We start from the raw sequence: 21979 nt of genomic DNA on the forward strand, positions 1-21979 counted from the left end.
CGGGAACGGCCGGGGCTCCCGGGGCGGGGCCAATAGCGGGGGGGGCGTGGCCAGGAGGGGGCGTGGCCAGCGCGAGGGGGCGGGGCTAGCAGAAACGGGCGGGCGGCTCCCGAACGGGCGGGGCCGCCTCGGCCTCGCGCGGCGGCGCCGGTACAGCGGGCCGCAGGGGGGCGCCGGGCCGTCGCCGAACGGCCGGGGCCGCCGGCGCGGTTGACCCAGCGCAGCGCGGACGGGTCATGTCGCCGCCGCCGCTGCTGCCGCCGTGAGGAGGCGGTGCGATGCGGTGATGGCGGAGCTGCGCCAGGAGTCGGTGGTGCAGTTCCTGGCGGCGCGGGGCGGGCGGGCGCCCAACGCGGAGCTGGTGGAGCATTTCCGGGGCTGGCTCAGCCCCCCGGAGCCCGCCCGCCGCGCCGCCGCCCGCCGCCGCTTCAAGGAGCTCGTCAACGCCGTGGCCACCGTGCGCCAGGAGCCCGGCACCGGCGCCAAGTACGTGCAGCTCCGCCGCCGGTACTGCCCCGCGGAGCCCGCCGGCGCCGTGACCCCCGCGGAGCAGGCGGCGGCGGGGGGCAGCGCGGGGCGGCCGAGCCCGCCGCCCTCCCCGCCGGCGGGCGCTGAGGAGCCGCCGCCGCCGCCGCCGCCGCCGCCGCCGCCGGGCAGCGATGCCGGCGGCCGCCCCCAGCCAGGCGCGGCGGCGGGCGGCGGGCGGCGGCGGGGGGCGCGGCGGGGGCCGCCGGCCGGGCGCGGCGGCGGGGAGGCGGCGGTAGCGGCGGCCGAGGAGGAGCCGGCGGCGGCGTCGGGGGGCGGGTGCCGGGGCGCGGGGACGCCGCGGGGCGGCCGCAGGAGCCTGCGGGAGCTGCCGCGGGGCGGCTCGCCCCAGGCGAAGCGCGGCGGCCCCGGCCCCGGCGGGCCGCGGGGGGCCCGCGGCGGCGGCGAGTCGGACAGCGCCTCGGTGGCCTCGTCGTCGGCCGAGGAGGAGGCGGGGGCGGGCGCCGTGGCGCTGGACCCGCTGGAGCACGCCTGGATGCTGTCGGCCTCGGACGGGCGGTGGGAGAGCCTGGAGGGGCTGCTGAGCTGCGAGCCGGCGCTGCTCTGCAAGCGGGACTTCGTCACCGGCTTCACGGTGCTGCACTGGGCCGCCAAGCACGGGCGGCAGGAGCTGCTGGCCATGCTCGTCAACTTCGCCCAGCGGCACCGGCTGCCCGTGGACATCAACGCCCGCACCAGCGGCGGCTACACGGCGCTGCACCTCGCCGCCATGCACGGGCGCACCGAGGTGGTGAAGCTCCTGGTGGGCGCCTACGACGCCGATGTGGACATTCGCGACTACAGCGGGCGCAAGGCCGCCCAGTACCTGCACCAGGGCACCCCGGGGGACATGCGGAGCCTCGTGGGGGCCCTGGACGAGGAGGACGAGGAAGAGGAGGAGGAAGGGGCCGCTGGCAATGGGAGCGGGCGCTGGAGGCTCTCCAAAGTGTTGCCCTCCAACCTCATGAGCTACCGGCTCTCCCACCACCATCACCACCACCACAGCACAGGGGAGGAGGCCGAGGGCACTGAAGGGGCAGCGGTGCCAGGCAAGGGCAAGGAGATGACCAGGAAAGCCTCTGGTAGCGGGCGGATGAAGCCTCGGCTTAATAAGATCCGCTTCAGGACTCAGATCATCCACAACACCTTCCGAGGTGACGCCGAGGAGGAGGAGCAGGAGGAGAAGTCCCTGAAAGCATCATTCAAGCTCAGGCCGAAGTCCAATGTCTTTGGATAAGGCAGGAGGCCTGGGAGATGGGCTCGGGGACCAATGCACCTAGGGTGTAGTACGGGAAGTGGGGCAGGCAGGAGCGGGTGCTCCTCTAGACTTGTGTGCTCTCGGGGGACAGGTCCTGAGTATCTTGCTTTAACTCTGGGGTGTCCACCAGGCCAGCAGGGCTGTGGTGGTTCACAACTCCTGAGAAAGCAGCTGCTTCGATTTTCCCCTTGGTGCTGGAGCAAGGGGTAGTGGGTGCGTTGAGAAATGCTGGGGGTGTTTAAAAGCTGTGCTGCTTTCTCTCTAACGGCAGACTTCTGCATCAGAAACCTGCATTAGTAAATCTAGGATTAGCGAGCTGAGTGGAGGGAAGAAAAATGCAAATGCTCTGCTCTTAGTTTACCAGCTGGTACTATAAACTACTTGTGAATAGCTGGCTATTTAAGAACACCTCAGTAGTATGCAAGTATACTTTTTTTCCAACAGCAATACCACCTAGCACAGTGTGGAGCTGGGTACCTAAAAGGAGACTGCAGATAAATGGTTTCCTGTAGGAATCCTAGTTCCGGTTCAGCAAAGACTTGAACCTGTATTGACTTTATGCATTGAAAATTGCCTAATTTGACATCACATATATTTAAAAAAAATGCACTGCAGACAATGAATAGAGTTAAACATGCAGAAGTCTCTGCTGTCAGAGGTACTACTGAACTTGTTTATTATTGTTGGAATATTAATACAAGATAATGTAAGCAAAGAGTCTTTTTATATATTTGGTATCTTATGTTTTGTCGTAGGCAAAGCAATTTTATTTTAATCACTGTGAATTCTCAAGTGCCAGACCTAGCACAGTTTGAGTTATTGAAGTCTGGTCAGTTCTTGTTAACGTTGTTTGTATGACTCACTGCATTTAAAACCAGAAAACTGCATTGTGTGTGTTACGTATGAAAGTCATATTCTGTTTCAAAGAAGAGCACAGAAACCACTGCATGAAACCTTCATGAAGCTCTGACAAGGTCCTGTAGTGCAGTAGTACAGGTCTTTGTTCACTAGTGACTTGTGTTCCAATTCCTTCAGCTGACTTTGTGCGCAACAGCCAAAAAGACGAGGGGAGCAGGAGGCGCAAGGTGCGTAACCAGAACTCTGAAACTCTCCCCCTGTTTGTTTAGCTTATGCGGTAAAAGCAGTGTAAGATACGTTCCAGTTAATGATGGCAGTGGTGTTTGAGCTCTTTTAAACCGATATTTCTAGAGAAGTAATCACCAGGCCTTTGAACTGCTGTTTAACAAGCTGGTAAGTCTTAATCTGATTGATGAGCCAATCTGTCCACTAAAGCTTTCAGAACACTTGACTCTTGCTTCTCTGCTTTAATGGTAGCAATTCCAATGAAACCTAGGGGACAGATTGGTATCCAAACCCACCTCTCCTTAAGAAGGAGCTATCGAGCTGACCCTGTATCCCGAATGCTGCTCAAGATAGAAGCTCATCTATGCTTAAATGGCAAGGTACTGCCTGTTTCAATGCAACGTTTGTCATGTTTTGAGTCGCGCTTCCTCAGAGTGCGTGTGCATGTCTGTCCAGTAACTCACCGAGCATAGGTGAACTTTGATAGCTAAAAATCAAAATTTGAGACACTAATTACGTTTATGCCACAAGCCCTAGAATGTGTCACAGGGAAACTGCTTCTGGGAGTTGTGCACTTTCAAAGTAACAGCTGTAGGTAGCTGTTGCCATTGACTTATGTTTCTTCTAGTGACAGAGGAAGGGAGTGTTGGTGATTCACTGGTTTCAGATTTTCCATGCAGGTAAACTTCCAATTTCTGTGCTTTGTATCAAATTCTAAGAAGTGACAGTGTTTGTACAGGCATGCAAGCAACGCTTAGCTATTTCTGGAGAAAGCTGCAAGAAAAAAAATGAATTTCTGCATAAATGCTGGTCATTGCTTTTGTGCAAAGATTAGAAATTATGCAGAGGTTCAGCTTTAGTTTATAATTAATAAGCTATATTATAAATTTCATGTGCCTTTATTTTTGATTGGTTGCTATAAGTGTGATGGATACAGTCAGTCTTGCAAAGCACTTTGTCTTTCTGTCTGTGGGGCAGGACCAGAAATCTTCCCCCAGCCCTTCTGTTTAAGCTGTAAATGGGTACTACAGATGTAGTGTCTGAAAGGGGGAAAATCATATATATTGTACTGCAGAGCTAACTTTTTTGACACAGAAGAGAATTACATGTCTTAAATCCTCTTCACTGCATAAAATAAATAGCTTTTTAAGGTTCTATAAAGACACTTGCAGCTTGAGCCATCTTCAACATGGCACTTCTCAGTTGCACATATTCCATGCAACTACCTACTTCCAGACCCTATTAAAGTAACTTTCTGCTTTGGGAGTTCATAGCTTTTTCATATTAACTGTCATGTGTTGATCTCTTCACATGCAAATAGCAAAGAATTGCACAAAAATACTAAATTTATATAGCTCTTGGGCCTCGGGGAAATAATTTGACAGTTTGATGCTTTGGGATATTGGAATATAGCACACTTTAGATTTTAGTAGACTAACTGGAACACAGTTTTGTCTTGCGTAATACAGTAGGACTTTGGCAATGACTAATAGAATTTGAAAACTGATTAAAAAAGGTGCATCGCTATAACTCATTATTTGAACTATCAAAGTGAAATATGCTCCATTCTAATATCATTCTGTCTTTAACTATCAAGTAATGAGATTTCACCATAACCGTTCAAAGGTCTTTGCAAGGTGGGGTACATGATACCAAGTCCGAACTGTAAAAAATTGTACTGTTATTTGCAAGATATTGACAAATAGCTAGGTAACCATTAATGTCTCTTACGCTATGGTACTAAAGCACTTTGATTTCACGTTTTGACTTGTCACATTCCACACAGTTACTTTTTTATAACATGAGCTAAAACTTAAGGTTTGTTTGGGGACAGGAAAAGCTTGATGCCCTGTTTCAGAATATTTACAGTTTGAAGGTACTATTGAGTCAGATATTTTGGATATGTTGCCTAGAAAGATGTGAATTTGAAATAAAGTTGTTTGGTACAAAAAAGAAAAAAAAAACTGGAGCACTTACTAGTCTTTTTAATAGTACACTTGAAGTTACTGGATGTGTTTATTCACTTTCTATGGTAGTATGTAATGCAGCAAGACTGTAATGTAAACATTTGATATCTTTTATTGTATCCTATGCCTGAAATATTAGAGGCCTGGAAGCCTGACAGTTTTTATTAATACAACTTTTTATGGGTGTCTTTCTGAACGGTTGAGTTAAGAATCTGTATATTTTAGTTTCACTGAAATAAAAAGTGCCCATGAATTGTTCTTGCTTGAATCTACTTCTGTATAGCACATACTTAGCAGTCACTTGCATATTGGCCTGCAAAAGAATGTTTAGGGCTTTTTTAATCATGAAGATGGCTGATACTATGTAACATTAGAAGAGTAAGAGACTGGAAAAGATACAGTTGAGCTGTTCTTAGGACAGTAACATTTTTCTTTGGCAGTTACACACTCTCAAATAGTTCACTTTAAAGTAAATCAAGACAGAGCTGATTTTTTAATGGCAAAGTAAGCCTAAATAAGGGCTTTGGAGAATGGAATTGCTAAATTTAAAATACTGCCCTGACCTTCTTTCTATGCAGCTAGAAACCTCTGACTTTGGAAAGACTAATACTAGTTTTGGTCACTATGGAAAGGCCAGAACCTAAATAAAAAGGTTTAGGATTAAGGCTTTTTTGTAAAGTTTTGTAACTATAGCCAGCAGCTTCTCTAAGATTCACTTCATTTCCATGTGAGACTGGAATTTGGTATATCTAAATGTTTTTTGAATTTGTTACCCTACCAGAATATAGGGTAAAACTAGAGACCCTTGTGCTGCCAGTAACTCCACTGAGAGACATCCAAATTCATTCTTGAAAAAAAAAGACTTCCATGTCTTCCTCCAAACCAACCCCAAGTCTGTGGTTTCAGGACTCTAGCAAGAGGAGGGAGGGAAAGTATTCTTGGAGGTTTGGAGGAGAGTGGGCACTGGGGCGAGCAGCTGAGGTTATGGGGGTGGGGAAGGACTCAAAGCAGTATGACAAGTCTCCATGAGCCCTGCTGGTCATGTAAGCGACTTGGCTAGCAGTTCAGAAAATTGTATCCAAATGTAAATCTCTCCTACAGAGTAATGGCTGAGAGTTAGGACTTGCTGAAAACTCAATGTCTCCTGTTAAATATTTTAATTGGCATTCTTACCAACATTTCTCGGCACAGCCAGTAGTGTTTGTAGACATATAAGCAACTTTTCTGTGTTTAGTGTAGCTACAGCTGTTGCAGTAAAGTCTGTACATCAGACTGGTTCCACTTAACTTTAGACTTCTCATTGGGAAATAAACCCCATTGAGTTTACTTGTTTTCCCATTGACTAGAAGGAAGGGTAGTGGGACTGCAGTCCTGGCTTAATGTGCCCTGAGTGCACAAGGCTATATGGATTACATCTGAACATCTCCTTGGAGACTCCTTCAAGGAAAAAAAAAAAAAAAAAAAAAAAAAAAAAAAAAAAAGTTGAGCCATGCGTTTTGCCTTTTTGTTGGAACTGCAAAACAAAAAAATACATTTCTTCAACAGAGGTGGAGGGAAGGATAAAGAAGGCTTTATATTAGTGTTAGATCTTGAAAGAGGGACTGGCTGTTCAATTTGGGCTAAACTGTAAACAGTTTGGGGAAAAATGGAACATACCATTTTGATTTTCTAATTCTGTTATAATTTATATGATTTTTTTTTGGTTTAGCCAAAATTGGTACTAATATGCACATTGTTGGAAGTGCTGAGCAAAGCCACCGGGTTTTGTTTATTTGGTTTTAGTACAGCTGTGTTATGGTTTATATACAGAAACATTCCATCTTGTGTGATAAAAGCTGAAGAAATGATATTTTGAACATTTACAAGGCTTTAAACTTCTGCTTCCATGTGGAACAGTTGCCTTAAAAGCAGGTAATACTTACGGTCAAGGTGCAAATGCATTGTGTTCTTTCAACTATATTACTAAAATTAAGTGAGCTATTGTCATTAGTTTAAGGTATCTGCCATTTTGTATAGAAAGCTCTACGCTCTCTACCCTTGAATTACTTAGAAGCATGAAGAGAAACTAACAAGTCATATAAATCTCTTTTAATGTGCCCTGTATTACTAACGGGCATTTTGCTGATCCATGGTAGGAATGTCAACAGGCAGGAACAGTCCTAGATAACAGATCTGTGTTTGTGCATGTGTCTGCACGAATTAATGAAAATAAATCTTGGAAGCTTATTGCTGCCAGTCTAAAGCAGACAACCTATATAATAAGCATACCTACCAATCCTTGTCCATTGAAGAGAGACTTTGGAAAACTGCATTTTACATGCACCTAACCACCACAATAATTCCACTATATTCAGGTTGTATCTAGAGCTAGCCCTAACTTTGAGTGGGAATTTTGTCAGCACTTTTCCCCTGAAGCTAGAGGTCTTTCACTTTTGCTAGGTAGCTGTTGAGCTCTACTGGCCATTTCACTTTGAAGTTCTCTAGAGTACCTGAGAAACTGGGCACAAATAAGAGATATCTGTTTTTGAAAGTCATTTGTGGGGGAAAAAAAAGAAGAGATAAAGGATATCTGCAATATTTGTTGGAGCCCAAAAAAGAAAAATCTGTGCGACAGTTCATACAAGGAGGTGCTGTCCCCATTATTACTTTCAATACAAAAAGACTAACTGTGCAGGCTGTAAAGATGTCTTCTGTGCACTTAAGATAAATTTATATGAAATTTCAAAGCCTTAATGTCCCAGAAGACACCTGTGTATGTAGCCCTTGAACAAATAAAATTTATATTTGATATTTCTTTCCCTTGCTACCTATCACATACCATCTTATCAAAGGTATAGGATATGCAACTAAGTACTAATTTAGGAGAGTATAATTAAAGGGATCCAACTGGCTCCTGCTGCTTCAACTGCCTCCTACGACATGACCATTAGCTACCTTCTTGCACGTCTTCTGCCTGTTGAAGCTTTGTTGACAGGGCTGGCTGGAATAAAGTACAAGTGTCATAGCTGTCACCACGTGCCGCCTTTAGCTGCACACAGCAGGCAGTAGCATCAGTAAATCTCGAGCCTTTTGAAGCTGATGGATTTATTTCCATTGAAGGGTATGGAAGCAGAGGTAGTACTTAATTTCATCTGCTTGTATCATTTATGCAGGTCTTACACTTTCACATACAAATAAATGGCATGAACTGAGCTATAGATGGAATTGGAGTGTTTAGGAGGCTTTTATATTTAAGTGGTGCTAAATGATTTGTGTTGTAAATGTGGCTGATTAGATGTTATTCATCTTCAGCCTTGGGTCAATACTGAACAGCTGCGACGGGAAACTACTACAGAGGGATGCTGCAACATTGCCATGTCTCCTCTTAACGTCACTTGTTGAAGATGGTTTTCCATTGCACAGGAATTGCTCAAGATGAGTTAGTTGCATGGTAGGTACTAACTTGCAGTAGGATATCCCAAGTACGTCTCTGCTGAGCTGCATAGTAGCTCACCAACAGCTGTCTGGGTGATAGGAAGTATTACACTTCTCTTTTTTAAGTGGGAATTTTCTCAGCTTCTAAAATTTGCTGCATCTTTTGGCAGCAAATTCAACTTCCTTTTAGCAAAGTTTTTGTCTCTGAGATAACCAAATTCATCCTCAGAAGAAATCTGCCTTCATTAAAAAAAAAGAAAAAAAAGAGAGAGAGAGAGAGAGAAATAGAAAAAAATAAGAGAGCACAACTGCAAATGCAGATGCTTATGGCCACAAATGTATAGAGGTTTTCATATTTTAAAACAAGATTATTCTTTAAACTCATTGGGAAAATGCAAGCCAATTTCTTTGACCTGAAGATGTGTACCTTCAGCAACCCTACATAGTTCACATCTGTGAGATGCTCAGGTTTTCTTAAGCTTTTATATGCAAAAGAAGTGTAGTATTGGCCTTTCTCCAGTGTTTACATTTGTGGAGCTTAAGGTAAAACCCTAGAACTTTTCCCAGAGCTGAGGTAAATTCATCTGAAGCGTTTGTGAGCTAGTAGTACAGATGAACTGAGACTTCTGCTGCACTCAGGGACCATGTTTTTCTCGCCACTAGATGAGTTGTATGGCACGGCAGTGGTTTTGTTTTTACACATTAGCAAATTTAAGATATAACCTCTCAGAGCACGTAAAGACTAACAGAATTCTTAATTAAAACATGACTCCTCCCGGATTTGAACTCCCTGCCTGAAAACGAAGCAACTCGTTTTCCACTAAGTAGTGAAGACCTGTTACGAAAACATCTCACTGATGCTGCTTTGGTTAAGTGCTGCGCATCTTCATTCATCCTTTCTGCACCCACTACCCTCTCCTTTCTTGACTACCTCCTAGTTTTTTGCAGTGTTTTTTGTAGTTTGAATTGCACAAATATTAAATGATAAAACTATAAAGCTTGAACACTGAAGCTATATTCAGAAGTTGGAGACTCTAAATAAAGAGATCTCTTGATTAAAAATCAAATGGAGAAGCTAAACATAAGCTTTATTTCTACTTTAAATTTCAAAAGTGTAAAGCACAAAAAACGTTTTGATGAGAGTTCTACATATATGTCATTGTGATTATAAAACAGACTATAAAATGGTTAAAATTAGGGAGTAAATTAAAATTGGTGAGGAATAATTCACTTTCACCTCCGTGATTTCAGTGTTTTGTACTACAAAGGCAAAACTGTAAGTAACAGACTATTTTGTGTAAAAAACACTAACCATGGTTCACAGTATTTCTATTGCTTATTCCATTAGCTGTGCCAAAACTAACCTGTCAACATGGGTCCTAAATGGGACTTCTGATCAACCTGATCACCTGCCTTGTCCTCATTTGCAGCTGAGGCCCTTCTGCTACCTGTGCAGATTACTCCAAATTTTGGAAAACTTTAGCTCAAGTCCTATCAAAAATACAAGATGGTAACTTTAAAGATGACCAATCATTTTGGAAGTTCACTTCCCTATGTGCCAATGAAACTAAATTTCTGAGGCACAGAGAAGGGGCGGGGGGGAAGAGTTACCCATCTCAGACACGCCAGCACACATGGTGGCGAAGCAGCATAGGGCGAGATGTCCCTTTTTTAATCACTGAATGATTTTGGTGTTCCACGTTCCACCACAGTGCTCCTTCGAGGTCCTTTTCCTGTGTCTAGGATAAATCCCACTAACCTCTGTAGAAAACACCCATTACTTTGGTGGCTTGGTAATGGAGGGTGCCTGAATAGTTGTTGTCACTGTCCAATTTGCTCTCCGCATTGCTAGATATTATCTGCTCAGAGAATATTGCTGTTATATATTTTATATATATAGATATATTTTAAGTATATCACCTTACTGGCTGAAACACATGGGAGAACTCTGGAGATTGGATTTGACTTTTCCCCGGTGATCTTTTTAGAAAGGAATTTTCACTATAGGCGAAAAAGCTATTGGTAGCATGACTTTTTATGGTCCTTTATGGCGTTGGGAAGGTTTCACTTACTCTCCTCTTGAGTACTACAGGTTAAGTGAAACAACGAGGAAGTAAAACTGAAGAAATAGAGTTCGATTGACTGGCAGTGGAGAAATGGTATTTGGCTGTCAAAAATCTTTTATTATTGAATGTTATTGTTGATAACATTGCTGCTGCTACTGGTTATAGACTGGTATGTCCAAATCACTGTTGGTATCCTGTAGTATCAGATGTTGGCCAAATACAAGAAAATATGTAGTTCCTGGCCCATTGTCCCTAGAATTTGTGTAGCCTGCGCAAACACTAGTTAGATACTGACTGTATATGCAAAATAGATTTTAAAATAAGTATACACACACACACACACACACAAAGGCACACCGCTTTTGGCTAGATGTTTTTCTATGTTTTCCCTCACGCGTCACTGTGACTCTCCTGGGAGCCAGCCAGTCTATTTATTTAAAATAGTTTCCTCTCTTTTGGTCACTTCACAAATAGAGCTGGGAAAAGATCAATTAGAAGCTAGCCCAAAAGTATCCACCTTTTAAAACATCTGGACTTCATGAAATTTCAAATAGCGTTAAGGGATATTGTTACCTAAAATCTTCAAAGTCGCATTCTTAAAACCTACTTCAAACAAAATAATTGAATTCAGGCTAAACTGATTTAATATTCTTGGTGGAGGAACTGAGGTCCAACTTGGTCTATCAATATATGTTAAAATCAAGCTCCAGTACATTTTCAGCATATGACTGCAAGGGTCAGTAGAAGGCCTTCGCTGACAACTTGCATTTAAATCCTAGGTTTGAAACTTAGCAACCCCAAAGATGACTGCTCCGGTAAACCTTCTACTTTGGATCTTCCTACAGTAATGTTTAAAAAATGACTGCAGAAAGAAGATCTCTATTGAAAATTTGACATCCTGTTTCTTCTGTGAAAGAAAATAAAGGAGATACTGTCCTCCTGTTGCCAAAGTACAAAATATAGCTGCAAAGAGACAAACTATATGAATTATGAAAAAGGGCATAATCCCTGTCTTTCTCTTTTACAATTACTTACTAACGGGCACACCCTGAATGTTCCACATTAATTTTATTGCTCTCATTAATATTTTATATCTTTATATCTGATGGTGATTTTATGGCAGCTCTGTTTGAGTTGCCTGTCTCAGTTTTACTTATGTTTGGATAGATTCGCCTATTTTTTAATTTTTCCATTTTTTTCCAAAGTTTTTCCATTGTTACTGCATCTCAGCTCCAGCCTAGAATTAAGACTGGAATTAAAAGTACTGAAATAGGCTGGAACATAATGCTTCTGAGCTAAGATGAAGAAAAGACTACTGTCAACTTTGAGAAAGAGGTGTGGGAGAAATACCTGTATTTTGGGCCCATTCAGGGGGTTTCTACCAGGTGGTCTACCTGTTAGTTGCTTGTATGAGCAGGAACGAGGACACTGAGGTCAGCTCATCACTTTATGCCTTCCTGATATATTCAGTTACACCAAGATCCCATACGTGCTACAAGATCATCTCGATAACCTCTGCCAAGACAGCAGGGAGAAGGAAAACCACAGAAGATAATTCATCATGTTTTTCTTCATCTCTTTCCTACATATTCTTATAGATTAGTAGTGCTGGCCACTTCTGAGCATCTTCCACAGTGCATTAAGCAAAGCAATGTAATTACTATCTGTCATACACACCTAATTTTGTCTCACTCTCTCCCTAAGAAAAAATTTAGATACAGTGTGAGGTGAGGATAGAAGTGCTGAATGTTTTGGGTTTTGTTTTACTTAATTTATACTGCTGAAATTCAGTCTATTTTTGTGCCATAATCTTAACTGTACACCAGTTAAGAATCTCACTAGCCCTGCTGCTCACAATGATCTGCTTTTCAATCTGGGGAATGTGAAAAAACATAGCTATTCTTGTTCCACAAGTTCCTGCATTTCATCTTAACAGTGGTGGTACTCTATCCATCCAGAGCATCTCCAGATTCTCCACACACACTATTAACTTGCCTCCAATCCACTTATCAGAATGGTAAATATTACTGTACAATATCATAAGCCTGAGAAAAGATGAGTCACACAAAAGCTGTATGAGCTGTTTGAGATAGCACAGGAAGGGTGTGAATAAATAGGAAATATGAACTTGTGGTGTACCTAAAAAAAAAAAAATGTGTCCAGCCAAATTCTCAATTCATATTCAATCCTACAAACTTAAATACAGGATTCATGTGGGATTCAAATATTTGCTAATTTTAGAGCTTTTGCGAAACATCTTTAAATAGTCACAGTTTCTTCGCTCCTGTGAATGATAATTTTGCTTTGCTGTAGTTGTCTCTCTCTTTTTTTCCCCCCTCCACCCTGTGGCTTACAGCGACAATGTGGCAATTCATGAATGAGTGGGTGACATTAAACGTCACAGTTAATTCTAGCCAGAATTGATGTAAAAGGTCTATTTGTGTTTGCTGGGTAAATTCTGCAGCTAGTAGAAGGCATTTATTAGTTCTGCTGTTTGAATAATTGTTTCTTTAATGACTGAGTGATGCTGTGTCTGATTATGCATGGTAGCAGAAAAGCTGATGGAATTACAGCACAAATTACAAATTGCAGTCTTACGGGAAGATAATAATAAAATTTTAGGATTTGGAGGCTGAAAAATTGCCCCATATTATTCTAATTTATGTACATTGCCTCTAGTTCACTCTGCAGCTATGATTAACTAAAACTTCCTTATGATTAACCTTAGCCACACTTTCTTTGTGTCAAGGGCAGGAATGCATTTGTGCTGGCGTGCGTTTGCCAACTCATATTTTATTAGCAGCAGTATTAGAATCTTGATTGAGCAGGATCTACATGACTAATACAGTCGTCAGGAAGTTAAATGCCTATATCAATTACTCTTTTTAATCTTTTTTATAGTCAAAGGAGGGAACAGGGACTTTATGAGGATAATTAATTTTAACTCAACATAAATTTTTAAGATAAGTGCTCAATAGAGAGAGAGAGAGTTCTCCATCTTTTTTTTTACACCACAAACTATATCACAGCAAATTAAGGCATAGCAGACCGGTTGCTAGTCCACAGATGAAAGAATAACTTCAAGAATGTACTCAATGCAACTTTTGTTTCTTTCATTATGTTCTGATAATTACACATTGAGCCAGACATAGCTTCAAAGGACTCATATTACAAGCACTGTACCTCCGTGTTAATACCTGCCGCTTCTTCATGAACTGCCACAAAATGCTCCATGACTCAAAGCTTAAGAACTGTTCTTCAGGACAAAAAAGTATCTTACATTTGGAAATGCTACAATACTTGAGAGAAAGCTCCATGCGTTGGGAGCCTGGCCACCAAAAAAGCTCCTCACTAGCAAAATAGCACCAGGAGGACGGAGGCAGTCTCATGCAAACCTCCTGGTTGACCTGTGCAGGTCTGCTTGGACCTCCTCAGGTGAGACAGGGATTCTTTCTGCCCAGCCCCCTTCCTACTCCCAACTGTGAGCATCTGCATCCTCTTACACAGTATCTACTGACTGTGCGGGGTGAGGCTCTTCAGCCTGCTAACCCAGCTGAAAAAGAAGCTGCCACGGCATTCGAGATAAACATTGGTCAGACAGAATATCGGTCTCTGGTGCTTGGGGAGTTGTTATGTCCACTCAGGGCTGAGAGCAGCTGAACAGGGATTTTATGAAAGCACCTTTTGACTTAGACAGTGGGAAGTATTTAAGACACTGAAAGCCACCAAGGGAGTTGGTTCTTACTTTTTCTCAAGAGCGTGTTATGTGGAGCTCACTTGTGAGGATATGTAGTCTTTCATTTTGGGGGACGGGGCAACAGATTCTATATGGCTGGCTAAACAAAAGTAGTTTTTTGTTTCTGATCCTGCCATCATTCTCATTTGATCTCAGGCCAAATCTATTCATTTTTCCCTTTCTCCTAGGAATTCTAAGGATTTGGCTTTACACATCATTTTATGGCATTATCTCTTGGCCACTCTATACAAATTAAATATATCTTTTATTTGTAAAAGTTTGAGTTTCCCTGGGCAGATGAATACGCTACTTTGCAATACTTTGCCTGTGGATATTTCCAGTATACGGTCAGCTGCAGCATCCTGTACAAGCCATGCAGGACTTATCAATGGGAAAGAATAAAGAAAAAAGTACACTAGTAGACAAAAGGAAAACATAATTAAGCAAAAATCTGATACCTCCACAGTTTTCACTCCAACTGTTGTATCAAGCTCTAATTCTCCTGATCTCAGATAGTCAAAGAGTGGGAAACCAGAGGTCAGAATCCATCAGGTTAACCTCTGCTAATCCAAGATTTAAAAGAAACAATGGTCAGAGAAAAATCAGTGAAAAATTGGTAAAGAGGAAGTGGTTAATTCAACTCAAATTTTTGTGGTTTTGACAAATAATGAAACTGGAAGTGGGCAAATGTTTAAGAGAACAGTAAAAGAACTAGGTAAATGTATTTTTAAAGTTCCCTTTAAATTATTTTGAACAACCCCAGCACAACGGGCTCCTGCTTTACCAGAATATGAGTAATAACAATAACCTTCAATTAGAGCTCCTTAGCCTGCCAAAATCTCTGAACTGTTGGAAATACATAAATCTAGCTTTGAATTTAAGTACTTGATTTCTTATTTTTAAAAGAAATCACCATGGAAAGAATTCCATTCAGAAGAATTTTGTATATGCAGCAGTTTTTCTGTATTTCTTTTCATTCATTCTTTACTAATTAAATTTATGTTTGAAAAGGATCAGAGCTGGAGCCAGTACTGCTCAAGAAAAACTCTAGTCACCTACAATTAAATAGTTTGTATTCAAATTTGCCAAAGTGAACATGGGGATTTCCTCATACTTTTTAATGAAAGATACGTAGCTAAGTCTCCTTTAATGTTCTAAAAGTCCAAAATTAACCTTTTCCACAGAATCTGGACTTCCCCAGAATAATGGATTTGCAGCTTTAAGCTGTCTTTACAAGCCCTGTTTAGATTGCAGAAAGTCACTTCCCACGTGAACACCTCAGTTTCAGTTTAGTGTGGTTTAGCAGCAGCGCCCGTTCAGCTGCTGCAGCAGCACAAGCAGCAGTAACTGCGACAGGTATTGCAGTGTTTTAAGGAATAGGCTGCATACCTACATCAACCAGAAAAAAAAAAAAGAAAAAAAGAAAGAAAGAAAGAAAGAAATGACACTTCTGCAGAAAAACTGCGTTGTTGAGCCAGCAGTGAGCCATTCTCAACACACCTGCATTTTAATGAGATTTTCAAGCTTCTTCGTATTATTTCTCCATCTTCTTGAGCTTTCAGACGAGGGACAAGCCCTGCACATTTGACACTGGTTTGTTCACATGATGAGAAACAGTAATACTGTAAATTCATAGGAATTAAGAAGGAGGAAAAAGAACAACTAACTATGAATAATTCTCTATCCAGATGGATGCACTCAGACAGGCTTTAGAAAAAGAGCGACAGACCTACTTTTTTAGGACATGCCTGCTGAACTACTCGAGGCTTCCACACCCCTCTGTGAGGGGTGTAAGCTCTGAGCCCCCAAACCAACTGGTTTTGTCTCTATCTCAAAAAGTTCTACCCAGAGAAAAAGATGAGGCAGCACTGTGAAGCCTATAGATGAGTTTAGTTCTCTTATAGGCAGGGAGCGGACGCTCCTTTGAGTTACACAGCTATAGGGCACAATTAATGTATCTTAGCTTCCAAGGGCAGAGATATGATAGAGCTCTGTCAATCTTTGAGCTCGCTGCTACTGGATGAGGAGCCATCGATCTTCTGCCAGTATCCCTCATCCCTCACACCAGGTCAAAGTCCCTGACCTCTACCAGTACTAGGTCTGGTGCTCATCTGGTGGAAAGAGGAACCAGCTGAAATTGCTGTGCTGACCCAAAAATAACCCTGCCAAAAAAAAGGGGAGTAGCTTCTGCCAGGTTAGGATTGGTTCACCATGTAGGCTGAGAGCCAGAGCTGATTCAAAGCAAAAGACAAAGGCTGAAAGCAGAGAGAGGTGGGGGTTAGACTAGGACTGGTGGAGATCGTAGACTGTGCTTTGTGGAAGTAGCAAGCCACTAGGAATCCTCAGATGTACTGTGTAACTAGACCCCTATGCTAACAACGCATGCTTTTGAAGCATCCCAAACAGCATGTCATATAGTTTAGTTTAAACTTCTTTACTGTCATTCCCAGGCTAATGACAGTTACTTTCTATGTAGCTTCCACATCATAGAATTCACATAGACATATTTTGCAAGTGCAATTTCTGTGCCTTAAATTTGCATCTTGATCATGTTAATGCTAATACATTTTCCATCCAGCCTAGCCTTTCCTGCCTTTGAGGACTTCTGTCTCTTCTCCCCAACACAAGTGAAGCATTGCCTCCCCTGAGACCAGCAAATGCTTCCAGAAATGCCATACTCAGCACAAAGCGGCTCACAGAAGAACGACCTGATGAAAAAATAATTGTGTTACTGTACATGTAATTGAAAGAATCAGTCCCCTAAGTGTGCTCAGACAGCAATAAGCACAAGGACAGCAGCCAAATCAGAACAAAACAGAATTAAGACATCCTAACTACTTAAATATGTTTACTTTTAAATGACTATGATGGAACCTCACTAGCCAGAACCTGCTGTACCAGAAGACCAGTTTAGCTAAATACTAGCCTCCTACTGATTGGTATCATTGCCACCAGAAGGATTTCTGTGCTTAATATCTGTGCTTTAAATTTGTTGTCTCTTTGCTTTGTCCCATGCCAAAAATGATTTTTTTTAAATCCTCAGAATATACAGTATATCTGGAGAGCAAGCAAACAAGCAGTAATATGCCCTTTTAAACAATGACACAGTGCCAAAACATTCAGACTGGATGGGTTCCACTGAATCATACAGGCTTCACTCTTACTCCTTCAGTTATACCACACACACCCTTACAGTTTCCATCACACTAGCATGACGGTGCCTCTGCAGACAGGTTCTTCTTTCCAGAAATAAGCATTTCCGCACTAAGATGGTTAACTCACTTCAAGGCTATTCAGTTCATGTGTAGATAAGGTTTTAGAGATAAAATATCCTGCCCTTGAGATTGGGGAATCTCTTCTTTTTTGGGGGGGAGGGGGGAGCAGGAATGTTTTCACCTCCCTGTATTAGCAGCAGCAAGTAGCTTTTTGGCAATGCCCTTGTAAAGAGGGCAAATATAACTTTTAGAAAAATCAGAAACATAAGAAGCAGAAGCAGGCTGAAGCATGTATTGAAAATCACATGCAAACTGGTCTGGAAATTTTTGGTAAAGTTGAAGGGTTTAATCAGAGCTGTGTTTTGAGTGCAGTACCAAGGCAGTAGTCACACTGTCCAAGCAGAATCACACAGAGCACTAAGTCAAGACCCTCAGTCTGGCCACTGTTAGTGGAGAACGGCTGGTGCATCAGGAGCTGACCCAGAAGAAACAGGAAGGGGTGGTCCTGCTCTCTGGAATTCATCCTGAGTCAGGGCTGCATCTCCGGTGCCACTGGTAAACAGCAGGTGGATCACAAAAAAATCAGTGTTGTGATTGCTATCCCTTAAATCAATAGATAAAAGAGATCTAACTGGGTTATATTAAGTAAGAATTTCTGCTTACTTCAGTATCCATACAGAGGCCTCTCTCTGACCAGATTAAAGATTTTTCAGAACAAGAGGTTTTGAGCATTGGCTCAGGACGTGTCCATCTGTGCACCATACAGTCTGGGAGCCCCAGACAGATTCATTTCCCCAAGAATCCTGTCAAAAAACAAGGCCTGGGTCCCTGAGGACCTTCACTAGAGAAGGCAGATAACAGGGCCTGCTAGTACTATCTACTTTGGGCTATTTGCATCCTCCTTCTACCCTCTCTCCTTTTCTTCCCACCTGGAAAGTAATTTACCTGTACAGCCAATAGAATTATTTCTGGCAGAAACATCTTTTACTAGCTCATGCAGCTTCAGTAATATCAAAACATTTTGTGAATTGATGTTGTATTTGAATCGTCTATTCAGAAAGAAAGAAAAAGTTTTTTCGATGAAATGAATTGTTTCACTTCTGCTTTTTCTCAAAACGAAATACATTTCAGCTTTCTGTTTTGATAATATCTTCAGATTTACTTTCTAGTAAATTAAATATGAATAAAAAAGCTTGAAGTAGAAAAACATTGCATTTTAGGGCAAATCAAGTTTTTCATTTATCCTGAAGTTACTTTTCTCAAATCCTTTCATTTCACTAGCCAGTTCTGAAATGTTTCTGTTCTAGTGCAGTTCAAAATTATTCTTTTCCTTTCTTTCTTTTTTTTTTTTTTTTTTTTTCTGAAATGTGATTCAAAATGTCGTACTTTTAGGTAACTTGAGTCAACAGGACCTATTTTAAGAAAAGATTTTTCATTATGGTAATTTTATGCAGGGATTCTTAACTTTGTGTTCAAAGAAATGGAAATATTTGTGATTCTTCATCTCAGTAATGCCTTGAATGCCAGCAGGCAGAAGATATTGTTTATGATGAGCTCTGCAGAAAGGATAGTTAAAGCATGTTGTATAAATCTGAGGCAGAAAGTAAAAGGACATGAGAGGAGATGAGGCGTCTTTAGACATGCATTCATTTCGGAGCTTGATTCAAAGCATTTTCATTGTCATTTAAAGAGCACTGAGTATTTGTTGTCCAGAAATCCTCAAGAGAGGGATTTTAGACATTCAAAGCCATGACATTCCATGTGGATTTAGTGTTTTGCTTATTTAAATCTTTCAGTGAACACAGCTCCTGTGACTGCGTAAGCCTGGCACTCTGGGGCAAACCCCGCTAGCTATTTGCAAAGCTTGGTCATCAAGGATAACGCTGGTATTTTCCTCACGTGGTCCCCTTCTGCTCTAACTTTCCCCATTGTGGCTCCCCCTCCGTCTAGACCACTACCCCAGGAGCAGGCTCGTTCACTACTGTGTGGAAGACGGCATTATTTTGTGCACAGCAGCCTGTGGGAAATAAGCTTTGAATATCAGTGTGCACACTGGGGCTCCTCACTTGTGAGGGCTGGCACGGGGCACTTATCCTGGAGTACTGCACCCTCAGCAAAAAAAGAAAAAGATGGGAATGGTGATGGTAAAAAAAATTACTTTGCTGATAACCACCACACCTAAGTATCTACTGTGAAAGAAGAAAAAGTGGATTGTTATCTAAAAGGATTTTATGTCTGGAAGCGATTTTCAAAGCCAGCACGTATGCCACAGACTTGAAAAGAAGCTAAGCAAAGTAGACAGATGGTCAGTCACCAAATTAGATGCAATCAGAGTATGGAAAAATAATTTATCATATTCCCTTCTCCCAGCTTTTCATGTAGATGCTGGACTTGGCAAACTGTTAATGTCATTTTCTGATGAGCACTTACAACTGAGCCTGGTTGTTTTTAATACCTCCAGACCCATCAGAAGCTGTAGTTTTCAGCAGGCTTAGTCCTATCAGCCACTTTTTTTGAGGTGCGGAGTGCTCTGGCCTTTCTTAGTCATTTGTCTACTCTTTCCTGTGCCCATGATTTCCCAGTGCAGTACATCCAGCATGAGGGCTCCTAGGTCAAAATTGTTGCAGCTACAGTGCTGCAGCAAGTGCTGACTTGGGCTAAGCTTTTGCTGCTGAGTCAAGCTTCCACGGATAATTTTGATGTGGTTAGCGTTGTACTGGCGCATTTTTGTATGAGATCCGGTATCATCCGTTTGTGCCACTCCAGCTTCATGCTCAGTCACTTGCCGTCTCTCACAGCCAGCTTGGAAACACCGTGAATCTCACGTTATGCACGGGGAACTGGGACCGTGCGCCCTTGCCTGAGCCACGTGACATCTAGCCTGCAATCTGCCACCTACAAAGCCATATACAAAAACGTGTTTTCCCCTACATATATACGTATATATGTGTGTGTGTGTGTGTATGTACATATATATATATACACACGTGTATACGTATATATATATACACACACCTTGCCACTGAGTGTCTTAAAGTCACAAATGTTTCGTTCTGTTTAGCTCATGTCACTTCCCAGAAAGGTTTTAGAGCAAATTAGCTAATCACAACAGCACAGAGAGGGGGATTTAGCAACCAAAGCAGGATGTGGAGTTAATGTAACTGTGGAGTTAGGGAAAATCTTTCCCTCTTTCTAGGTTCCTTTCCCTTCCTCCCTTTTCTTCCTTTCTGTCCTAGTTTCCACTCAGCTTCACCCAAGCCCGAGGTGGAACAAAACCCCCCTCAGAGCAGCTCCCACCACCTGGTCCGGCTCTGCCTCGCCGAAGGATGGAGCTGGCGTGGTGGCCTGCCCTTCCGGCCGGGGCTCGGCAGCCGCAGCGGGCCGCGAGCCGCACGGGCGCGCTTGGACGAGGAAGCTCACCGGCTCCAACCGCTCGCTTCTGCCGAAGGAGAGCGAAGACCTGCCCCCTTCTCTCCCGGTCCCTGCCGGTCCCCAGCACGCGCTCGCACCCTCTTCCTCATGCCAGCTCATCTGAGCACCCTTCAGCGGGTGCAGCCCTCTGCTACAGACCCAGTAGAAGGTTGGATCACTTTTTCTCTGTGGGGTGGTTTTCCGCTGTCTTAATGAAGTGACTCAGCTCACAGGAGGATCAGAGAAACACCAGCATCGGGACAGAGGAATTGGCCATGGCAAACACTTGGGGGACAGGGAAAGGAGGGAGAGGTGGGACTGCTGCTGTTGGCATTAACGCTCTCCCGAGCAGGCTCAGCCCTTGCTGTCTAACCACCCCTTTCCCTGTGCCCCCACCGGAGAACTGCACGGTCAGCTACATCGGTTGCTAAAATCGCTATGCAAGCAGAATCAGCGACTCTCTCACGCTGCCTGGTAACTAAAGAAACCTTAAGCCAGAATTTAACACTGGATCTGTGAAACGTGAGAGAAGCACAAGTTTGTGATCGTTCAGCTGTGCTTGTCCCTCTCCTGGGGAATACTGCACCCATGCCACAAACAAAGTACCGCATTAATGTTTAACTGGCATTTCTATGGGCAACGTTTTTTTGCAAGGGGCAGGTTGGAAGGTTTCAATGCGCTGTAGCCACTAAAGACATTACTTCTCTCTGCCCATGGGGCCTTCAGAGATGAGCAGATTGCAGTCCCCGTTGGTCTATTTAACTCTTGCCAGAAGCCGGCTCACTTGCTGGAAATTCAGAAAAGAAAGATTTTGTCCGGCTGTTTTGACATTTCCTTACACCATTTCCTTCTCGGTGACATTTAAGCTGGCAGTGATTTCTTAATTTCCATGGCAATACAAGAAACCACGCTGTAGCTTTGCAGCCACACGCTGGGCGACAGCTTCTTGGAAGCTTATTCCTGACTCTTTGATTTCGCACCACTCTACAAAACGCGCTGGAGAGTCTGGCAGCAATGCTAATAGTACAGTGAAGAGGAGAACCGCACAAATGTCCTCTACAACTTGCTCCTAAATCCTGCGTCAGACTGGAAGAGCTTGATCTGTTCTGCTGTCGCTTTGCTCCAAATAAGCCCAGGAGCTTTTCCTGCACGAGCAAACAACGGAGCTGACAGCTCCTTCTCACGTTCGAAGGCTGATCGCAGTTCCTCTGACGAGAGTGGCTGTGAGAAGGAAAAACCACAAAATCCCATTCATGGAGAAGTATTTCTCAGCTGTCAAAGCTTTGCGGTAGCACTTGCATGAC

At 43.2% G+C, this 21979-nt stretch overlaps 1 protein-coding gene across 1 annotated transcript; it reads left to right on the top strand.

The window, feature by feature from the left end:
* Positions 1-189: 189 nt before the first annotated feature.
* Positions 190-5073, top strand: SOWAHC (sosondowah ankyrin repeat domain family member C). The gene has a single exon (XM_062575299.1). It carries the CDS (start codon positions 287-289, stop codon positions 1760-1762), a length of 1476 nt encoding a protein of 491 aa, XP_062431283.1. The 5' UTR covers positions 190-286; the 3' UTR covers positions 1763-5073.
* Positions 5074-21979: the final 16906 nt, after the last annotated feature.

The sequence above is a fragment of the Rhea pennata genome, chromosome 1 (assembly GCF_028389875.1).
Source record: "Rhea pennata isolate bPtePen1 chromosome 1, bPtePen1.pri, whole genome shotgun sequence".
Taxonomy (NCBI): domain Eukaryota; kingdom Metazoa; phylum Chordata; class Aves; order Rheiformes; family Rheidae; genus Rhea; species Rhea pennata.

Bases quoted from the DNA above. Each gene is read 5' to 3' on its own strand.
- SOWAHC (XM_062575299.1), top strand. From the start codon at position 287: ATGGCGGAGCTGCGCCAGGAGTCGGTGGTGCAGTTCCTGGCGGCGCGG.